This window comes from Gymnoscopelus microlampas, assembly GCF_963454915.1.
Source record: "Gymnoscopelus microlampas genome assembly, chromosome: 2".
Taxonomy (NCBI): domain Eukaryota; kingdom Metazoa; phylum Chordata; class Actinopteri; order Myctophiformes; family Myctophidae; genus Gymnoscopelus; species Gymnoscopelus microlampas.
Window position 1 is genome coordinate 2,634,201 of NC_139939.1, and position 10,000 is coordinate 2,644,200.

The window sequence follows — 10,000 nt, forward strand, 5'->3', positions numbered from 1 at the left end:
TTTGTATATGTGGAGATTCTGCCCCTTGGGTATCACCTGGATCCCCAATTCACAAAACCCCTCACTACAATGTCTGCATAGTCTTCTTCTGCAATGTATTCCACAACAGGACTCCAGACAGAGACAAAAAACAAACAAACATATTCATGTGTCCTTCTTCTAATGGCAGTTCTTATCCTATGTCTCTTATCCAATGTCAACACAGTCTAATGAATATTTATGTTGGGGTCGGATATCACGTTTGAAAAAGCATTCTTCAGTTTACACCAAACAAAGCAAGGTAGACTTTAATAGGCTCTATGCACAGCAGCCGTATTGGGAATGAATTGGGCCCCTTCCTTACTTCCTTCACAGGTGTTAACAATAATACTAATAAGGCTCAGTTACATTTAGTGTGGCATAGTGGTTGTCTTATTTTCAAGGGCCCCCCCAAATGGACCCGTAACTGAGAGTGTACAAATGGAACCAAATGGACCCGTAAGGGTCCATTTGGTTACACACCCAGTTAGTTCCACACCCACCATAAGGGGCCATTTGGGAACCAAAATGGAGTGTTTCTAGTGAGCCAACATGCATGTTATCAGCACCCTGACCAGAATGGAACAGAGCCATCATTAGTATCATTGGTAACACCTGTGAAGGAAGTAAGAAGAGGCCCAAGTTCTTTCCAATATGACTGCTGTGCATAGAGCCTATTGGTTACTTGCTGCTGGATCACGTAACTTGATTCTCTACTCCATGGCATGCTGCTTATGTGTATTATGAGTTATTCGTTATATAGCCTACAAACAAAGCGAAAGCAAAATACAGAAAAAGTCAACAGAAAACAGATAGCACATACAGTAGGCAAAACACTTGACAGTGATTTAAAGAAAGGGGGTCCTATGTTGCTAACCGTAGCTCCTCTATTTTGTTATCGTCGGATAAGATTTTGTCAAAATAACAATTCTTCTACATTCTCTACTTGTGTAGACTTCCTGTAAAAAAAAATAGTAATGCAGATGTTCAACAATAATTTAACTCTTGAGAGCGTAAAATGAAACCAAATGGACCCTTACCATTTGGTTTCATTTTACACTCTCAAGAGTTAAAGATATAAGAGTCCATTTTGTTATGAACTCTCCATCATTTAGCTGGGGACCAGCTGGACACTCCTCAAGGACCATTGGTGGTCCCCGGACCACTGGTCGAGAGCCACTCTCTCTCCTAAACCATGCATGCATTCTTTCCTTAAACAATGTATCTTTAACCCTTCGCCTGCCTCCAGGACGCGGCGTCTCTGGGAGACTACGGCGTCCGCATCAATGTCCTTTGTCCCGCCTTCGTGGACACGCCCCTCCTGCACTCTGTGGAGCAAGAGGACAACATGGGCAAGTTCGTCAAGTTCAAAGACGACTTCAAACGCAGCATGAACAAGTTTGGAGTCTTACAGTAAGTGAATGGCACATCAAAGCATGTATACGCACGCATTGTTATGCAACGCAATGTCATTGTGTACACTCACACAATCACCCTAACCCTTTAGTATTATAATATTTTTATTCAACCTTTATTTAACCAGGTGAGTCATTAAGAACCAATTCGTTTTTACAAAAGGCAAGGCCTCTTGACGGAGAGGGGAGTAGGAGCTAAAATATTTAAAGCTTTAAAGATTGTAAAGAATAGGCTCTATTCACAGCAGCCATATTGTAAGACATTCACAGGTGTTACCAATGATACTAATGAAGGCTCTGTTCCATAGACGGGTTTCCGAGCGACGTCATCACAGAGCAGAATGCGCAATCTGCGCATGCCTGGGGGAAAGGCGCGTTCGAAAATACAGCCCTGAGTGGCAGTGAGCGCACTGGCCAATACAAACTAATAGGCGAGTGTGCTCCGGTGCGTAATTTCCAAACGCACCCATAGGCTTACCCCCTCCTCTGCGCGGTCATATCCTCTCAATGTTTACAAACATGAAACCCGTCTATTCTGGTCAGACAGAGTCAGGGTGCTGATATTGTGCATGTTGGCTCACTGGAAACACTCCCAAATGGCCCTTCACAGGTGTGTAACTCTGAGAGTTATGGGGGTCATGGAAATCTGAAATTCAAAAATCTGAGAACTACTGTGCTACACTAAATGGAACAGAGCCTTCATTAGTATCACTGGTAACACCTGTGAAGGAAGTGATAATATGGCTGCTGTGCATAGAGCCTATTGATACATACGTTTTGTGCCTAAGTGGTGCTGGCGTTAGCTGTGCTTGATGCAGAGCAAAAGCACACTATATGAAAATATTTAGGGCTCAGCAGTGGTGTACTCAATAGTTTTACGTAAGTTAAAATATCAGTGCCAAAATGTGGAAATGCTCTGTTCTGTGTTCTGTCCTGTATTCAACATTTTTACTTGAGCAAAAGTAACACTGACATCAAAATATACTTATGCAATGCGCTTGTAGATCGGCTATTTTCAAATAGCCCAGGTATAAAATACGGCTAAAGTGGTTAATGTATGTTTTATAATGTAATCATTTATATCTACAAGGTAACTAGTAACTAAAGTTTTCAAATAATTGTAGTGGAGTAAAAGTTCCATATTTGCCTCTGAGAAGTAGGGGGTTGAAGTAAAAGTATAGACAACTGGAAATACTCCGGTAAAGTAAAAGTACCACAAAATTGTACATAAGTACAAAACTTAGTTACTTTAAACCACAGCTATACAGTGATGTACAGTACACGGCACTGTAGACAAGACATACAGTGACCACAACCAGCCAAAACTAAGTCTGTTGACGTCCCCTTCGCGCACGCACACGTGTGCCAACACACTACACACACACACACACACACACACACACACACACACACACACACACACACACACACAAACAAACACGTGTGTGTGTAATTGTGTAAATAAGACATTCCGGCATCTGTTGTTTGGGACACATGTGTATGCAGGAAATACCACTGCTAATTACTGAGACTGTATCTGTTTATGTGCACGTGTATGCGTGTGTGTGTGCGTGCATGCGTGTTTGTGTAGGTATATATATATATATATATATATATATATATATATATATATATATATATATATATACTGTATATAAATTGTTCAACATGTTTCAATATTTCTCCCAAGTTTTCAAACTTCACAAATTTAGAAGATGCATTGTAGCTTGTAGATCTGTTTTTTCTTTCCTATTTGTCATATGGTAAATACGGTTTAATTAGGTAAGAACAGTTCCCCCCTTGTTATTTTTTATTGTACCCTGACGTTATCTTACACTGGTCGTAAACATTGCAGGACACAGATCTGTGACTATGCTAGGGAACTAGTCAACAATGTTAAGACCTGAGGCCGATTCTACAAAAAGCCTTCTAAATCAGCAGTTCTCAAACCTTTTTCATGCCAAGGACCCCCAGAATGATATGTATTTGGCCTCAGACCCCCATCTGAAAATGTTTTGTGCCAGGGACCCCCAGAAGAGAGGATTTGTGTTCAACTAAGTTCAACCTTTTTCAAACACTTTCAAGATTAACATTTTTCTTTTTTAAATAGCAGATGTATAAGCTCGTGGCGTGGCACAAAGTGACGGGCTGTGAGCTTGTATATCTGCGATTTTTGACAACCAAATCCTAAGTGTTCTCTAAAAAAAACTATTTTGCTATATATATATATATATATATATATATATATAATGTATATATTGCTCAAATCTAAAGTTACACAGATGCTAGGTAAGATAGGCTCTATTCACAGCAACCATATTGTGAAGAAATTCACAGGTGTTACCAATGATACTAATGAAGGCTCTGTTCCATTCTGGTCAAACAGAGTCAGGGTGCTGATATTGTGCATGTTGGCCCACTGGAAACACTCTGTTACACCAGTGGGTCTACAGTTGGGGTCCAGGGACCCTATGGGCTTCCAAATGGCCCCTTACGGGTGTGTAACTCTGAGAGTGTACAAATGGAACCAAATGTACACTCTCAGAGTTATGGGGGTCGTGGAAACCACTGTGCTACACTAAGGCTTCGTCCACACGTACACGGGTATTTTCATAAACGTAGCTTTTTATATGCGTTTTGGGGGGTTCGTCCACACGCAAACGCGTTTTTGCTCCATGTAAACGCATCTTTTGGAAAACTCCGGCCACAGTGTAGATTTTTAAAAACTCCGGCTATGTGTTCCCGTGTGGACACGGTAAACGGAGTTTTTGCATGGGTCGTTTAACGTTTAGCCGTTGTCGTGTGGACAGAGAGATTTTTTTAAACAGGGCCGTGTAGACGCGGAGGTTTTCAAAAACGAAAACGAAATATCTGCGTTTATGAAAATACCCGTGTACGTGTGGACGAAGCCTAAATGGAACAGAGCCTTCATTAGTATCATTGGTAACACCTGTGAAGGAAGTGATAATATGGCTGCTGTGCATAGAGCACTATACAATGATGCTAAAAGGATAGCACAAAAAGGCCAGAGGGCTTGTTTACGTTGTGGTTTAGCATGTATATCTGGCGTATTACATGATATCATGTTTATTGATTGAAATGTTCAATGTGCACTGTCCCAGAAATAAATACATAAAGTAAAGTAAATATATTTATGGGGTGAGTAAATGATAGAAAATAAGTAATTGTTTGGGCGAGCTAATCCTTTGAGTTGTGTTATTATGCCCCCTACTGGAGGTCATTTGGAGGTCCTGAAAAAACATTTCCAATGAGCCAGTTCACTCTACACCAGTGGATAGAAAAACACATGTTTTACTTTACTGGAGTATTTCCAATTTTCAATACTTTTACTTCTACTCCACTACATCTCAGAGGCAAATATTGTACTTTTACTCCACTACAATTATTTTTAAACTTTAGTAACTACAGTGTCGGCCCTATGGGGGGGCATTGGGGGGCAATGCCCCCCCAGATTAGACTTTGTGCCCCCCCAGTTCAGATTGGCCAGATGTTTTTATTATTTTATTTTTTTTCAAGCAGCGCAGCGCAGCGCAGCGCAGTATAGCCTGCCTTTTTTTTCTCCCGCTGTGGAGTCTGTGCCTGTGGAGATGCAATGCCGACATTACATTAAAGACATTATAGGCCTAATGCTGTAATTGTATTTGTTGTTGGTGCATATAGGGGCAAGGTAAATGAACCGAATTAACCGAAATAGAGTTACAAAACACCCCAAAAAAGTAAAATATCCATCCAATAACCGAAAAAAATCGCGCGCCGGCGCTTCGCGCCGGCGCGCACGGGTCCATCACGCACGCGCGCTGCGCGCGCGTGCGTGAGGGACAGGCAGGTGCCCCCCCTAGAATAATTAATGCCCCCCTGCTTATTACTGTCTGCAGCCGGCACTGAGTAACTAGTTACTTTGTAGATTCTGATTATAAGTACAAAACATACGTTAATCACTTCAGCCCTATATGCATTTCGGCCATTTGAAAATAGCAGATCTACAAGCTCACAATGCGTCGTGATGCGACACATTGTGAGCTTGTAGATCGTCTGTTTTCAAAAGATTTTGAACATTTTATACATTTGAAAACTTGTGAAATGGGACATTCTGCATAATTAGTACTTTCTACTTTTGGTACTTTAGTATACCTTTTGACACCAATACTTTTGTACCTTTACTGAATTCCGGACTTTTACTTGTAACGGAGTACTTCTACATTGCAGTATTGGTACTTTTACTTTTGCTTAAGTAAAAACGATGAGACCTAACATCAATGTCGTGTCACCGCTCATCGGTTAGTATTCGGGGTATTCCAAGTAAAAGTATTGGCAATTGGAAATACTCAAGTAAAGTACAAATACCTCAACATTTTACTTAAGTACAGTACTTAAGTAAATGTACTTAGTTACTTTCCACCACTGCCGCTGACGACATATGCTTTGTGTGTTTCCTGTGTCCCGTGCAGACCGACGCTGATAGCAGAGGGGATGATGCGGATCATCAGCGACAACACTCTGAACGGTGCCGTGATGAAGATCACCTGCTCCAAGGGAATCCACTTTCACACCTACGAACCTCCTTCTGCCTGAAGCCTGGAATATCATCATCATCATCAGTGTTCCGTTGTCGGTCACGTACCGACCGACAACGTCACTGATGTGACACTACATTTTGCCCAACTTGCCACCAAATTATGACCTGGGAGTGAGAACGCGTTTGTTAAGAGGACACATCTTATAATGCTTCTGGAAATGGCTTATACCACTATATGGTTCTATACTAGTATTTTCTGATTTCTGTTTTTGTGGGGAAAGCTTTCGTTGAAAATAGCAGATCGACAACGTATCATGTAGTGAGACGTTGTGAGCTAAGGGTTTAAAGGACAACTTTATTTTTTTACAACCAAGGTTTATATTTCAGCTTGTAATTAAAGTAAATAAAAGATGAGTGTTATTTCTTTTTTCATGTACTGCTTTCTATAGTTTTAGCAATTTTCGCGATCTTTTTTATAGTGGGCGGGGGCATTCTGTCCGATGGCTAAATATGTCTTTTTTACACAATAAAAAAAGGTCCTGTGGTCTTTGATGGCCATATGTGAGTTATTGGGGGCTAGAAGAGCTACTGTAAATAATAATAAAGAAAACGCCGGGTTATTGTGTTAAAAAAGACATATTTAGCCACCGGACAGAATGCCCCCCCCCCCCCCCCCACTGTAAAAAAGATCGTGAAAATTGCTAACATTATAGAAAGCAGTAAATTAAAAGAATTTAACACTAATATTTTATTTACTTTAATTACAATCTAAAACATAAACCTTGGTTGTAAAAAAACAAAGTTGTCCTTTAAGTGATAGGAAAAACAATATAAATGTAAAGAAAAATATTTTTTATAAAAAAAATAACTATTTAAATACTAAATACTATATTTAGTATCTAAATAGTAAATACTATATTTAACTATTGTAAAACATTCCGGGGATGGGGCATCAGGAGAGTATTGTAGTATTGGAGAAAAGGAGAAAATTATGCAGCTATTTAATGTTTTTAAATAAATTAATATAATACTAAACTGAACAGGTGCAAACGAAGGCTTACTGGTTAAATGACTTGGAATGAAATGTATTATATTCAAATGTTGACATCTCACTGTACATAATCACACTTATTACGTACTGCTTATGAACAGTTTTACAAACCAATCAATACTGTCGTCAATGTAAAATACTGACAGCAGAATAAAATGCTGTGGACTGTATTGTGGGGGGATTTTTTTTTCCAGTAATTCATGTGTTTCTTTTTTATGATTGTCTGATTGTATTTGATTAAATCTGTCAATTAAAACAATGTGTTTACCGTGCGTATTTATCAAATTTCATGGAGTGCTGTGATTTTGAATGGTATGAAATATTCTTCAGAAAGCCATCAATTAAAACATGATCCAGCTGTGAATAAAGTCTAAACACAAGGGTATGAGTTGAGTTATTTAATTATATTTATACATATTTATGTTTTTTTTATGGCCTCCGGACGCCACATTTACACATCTTTGATTTACATCATCAATGCAGATTAGAGGAACTATCTGATGAGTTATGGAGCATTAATGGGGGAATGGCACCATCTGGTGGGGCTTCTCTATGCCAACTTTGTTAGTGGTTTAAAGTAACTATAAGTACATGTACTTAAGTACAGATTTGTCAGATTCCTCCTCGATATTCCTGGTACCAATCTACGTATCCTACTATAGGGGACCGGGCCTTCTGCTCGGCAGTGCCGCGCCTGTAGAACAGCCTCCCTTATAGGCTCTATGCACAGCAGCCATATTATCACTTCCTTCACAGGTGTTACCAGTGATACTAATGAAGGCTCTGTTCCATTTAGTGTAGCACAGTAGTTCTCAGATTTTTGAATTTCAGATTTCCACGACCTCCATAACTCTCAGAGTTACACACCCCTAAACGGTCATTTGGGAGTGTTTCCAGTGAGCCAACATGCACAATATCAGCACCCTGACTCCGTCTGACCAGAATGGAACAGAGCAGAGCCTTCATTAGTATCATTGGTAACACCTGTGAATGTCTTACGATATGGCTGCTGTGAATAGAACCTATATTGATCTGAGAGCACCACAGACCCTGGTCTCTTTTAAAATAGGCCTGAAGACTTTTTTTGGTTTCGGAGGGCATTTTCTTGTTGAATTGTTGTTTAGCCACATCTGTTTTTAACACAGGGAAGCTGGAGGGGACAAACCTGACCAAAGAGGACATTGATAAATATTCTATCTTGACAGACAATGTATTATATAGAAATGCCTAGAGATTCCCTAAATACATTTTAATGTGTTGTACAGACCCTCATCATGCTACTGAACTGTGCACCACGTATGATAACATTGTGTCAGCTTTAATTTCCTCTAGTGAGCCCTTCTGTAAACATAAGAACAAGGTTTATGTGGTTGAGCAACACTGTTAAACTCTGCTCTGAGGCAGGTAGGTCTAGACGGGTGCATTTCGCCTTTCCGACATGTCGCCTTTCCGACGTTAACGAACCCTATACCTAACCCTAACCCTAACCCTAACCCTAACCGCACGCGGAAGCCACTAGTCGGAGTGGCGAGATGTCGGAATGGAAGGAGCACCCCGGTCTAGACAGGGGGTTACTTGATTGTAGAAAACACATGTAAGATTTAAACATGTTCATCGTTTTATTAAGACAAAGGAGATCACAATGAAATGTTATTTACTATAAATCATCAGTGGTGGAAAAAGTACTGAAATGTTTTACTTAAGTAAAAGTACCAATACTGCAAGTAAAACACAAAGTAAAAGTATTTTATTCTAAATTGACTTGAGTAAAAGTCCAAAGTATTGGTATCCAAATGTATTTAAAGTACCAGAAGTAAAAGTAGGCTACTAAAATGTTTGAAAGTAGCCGATCTACAAGCTCACAACGCGTCGCGGTTGTGAGCGTTGTGAGCTTGTAGATCGGCTACTTTCAAATAGCTATATAGGTATAAAATAGGGCTAAAGTGGTTAATATATGTTTTATAATGTAATAATTTATATCTGTAAAGTAACTAGTAACTAGTACAGTACAGTACTTGAGTAAATGTACTTAGTTCCTTTACACCACTGTAAATCATTGATTCGTAAACCCATGTATAGTTAATATTGTGATAATGAACTGTGTTCAGACGATGACAAACATCATTAAAACAAAATGTTGTTTTAGTTGCATTCGTTTCCTTTGATGAGGAAGAAGGTTCCCAAGGCGACCCCCACCAGACCCAGGGTCAGCCCCACCCCACAGAACACATCTGGAATGATGCTGGGCTCCTCCACTTCCACATCTGGAGAGAAACACACACACACACACACACACACACGCACACGCACACGCACACGCACACATATACACATTTATCTATATACAGTACATACACATTATGCTCCAAAGCAGTCTCTGTGGGGTATTAGTGATCATAATATTGTGCTGTGTTACTCATTCCACGATTGCACGATTCTTACAAATGATACCCCGTTGTAAAGGTGACTAATCAACAATAAAAATTATATAAAACACAATACCAATTCATATTGATATAAGGGAATAAATAATCAACCAAAGTTAAGTTTCCAAACTTTTTGTGGGCGGTTTATATTGTTATGTTTGTTGTGGACCCCGGGAAGAAAAGCTGCTAATAGCTGCTACTTTAATAGCTGCTACTTTGGGGTCCGAATAAAGAACAAAGAAGAATTACAGTGTTTATTTATAGACATTGGACAGTGTTTATAGATTTATTTATTTGAAATCTCTTCTGAAAACTCACCTTTACAAAGGTGCTTTTAACCCCCAAACCCCACAGGTTAATATGGGAATACTGATATATTATTGATTTCAGCTGTTACAATTCCAAACATGCAAACATGACCCGCTTTAATTACTTCAGTCTATATTAGTAGCTTAATAACTAGTATTACAATTCTATTGTCTATGTTATGTCCAATGTATTTGTATTTAAGTTCATAAAGTTAAAATCCTCCTATAATTTGCCAATGCTCTGT

At 39.4% G+C, this 10,000-nt stretch overlaps 2 protein-coding genes across 4 annotated transcripts in view; one reads left to right on the plus strand and one right to left on the minus strand.

Annotated features, from left to right (window-relative positions):
* Positions 1–7,401, plus strand: part of hpgd (15-hydroxyprostaglandin dehydrogenase) — a 39,981-nt gene extending 32,580 nt beyond the window's left edge. The window contains exons 6-7 of the mRNA XM_084046075.1: positions 1,268–1,431; positions 5,903–7,401. Of these exons, the coding sequence (XP_083902201.1) occupies positions 1,268–1,431; positions 5,903–6,026 (288 nt within the window). The 3' untranslated portion in view covers positions 6,027–7,401. The remainder of the gene's footprint in view (positions 1–1,267; positions 1,432–5,902) is intronic.
* Positions 1–10,000, minus strand: part of LOC311037051 (H-2 class II histocompatibility antigen, A-S alpha chain-like) — a 256,812-nt gene that overhangs the window by 244,658 nt on the left and 2,154 nt on the right. Inside the window, exon 3 of one of the 3 annotated variants that reach the window (XR_014599918.1) lies at positions 9,014–9,285. Coding sequence is in view for 1 of the 3 variants with exons in the window: in XM_084046113.1 (XP_083902239.1) it covers positions 9,164–9,285 (122 nt within the window). In the remaining 2 variants the exon portion in view is untranslated. Of the gene's footprint in view, positions 1–8,616; positions 9,286–10,000 lie in introns of those variants that run through there. The other 2 variants (XR_014599919.1, XM_084046113.1) reach the window with 2 other exon arrangements.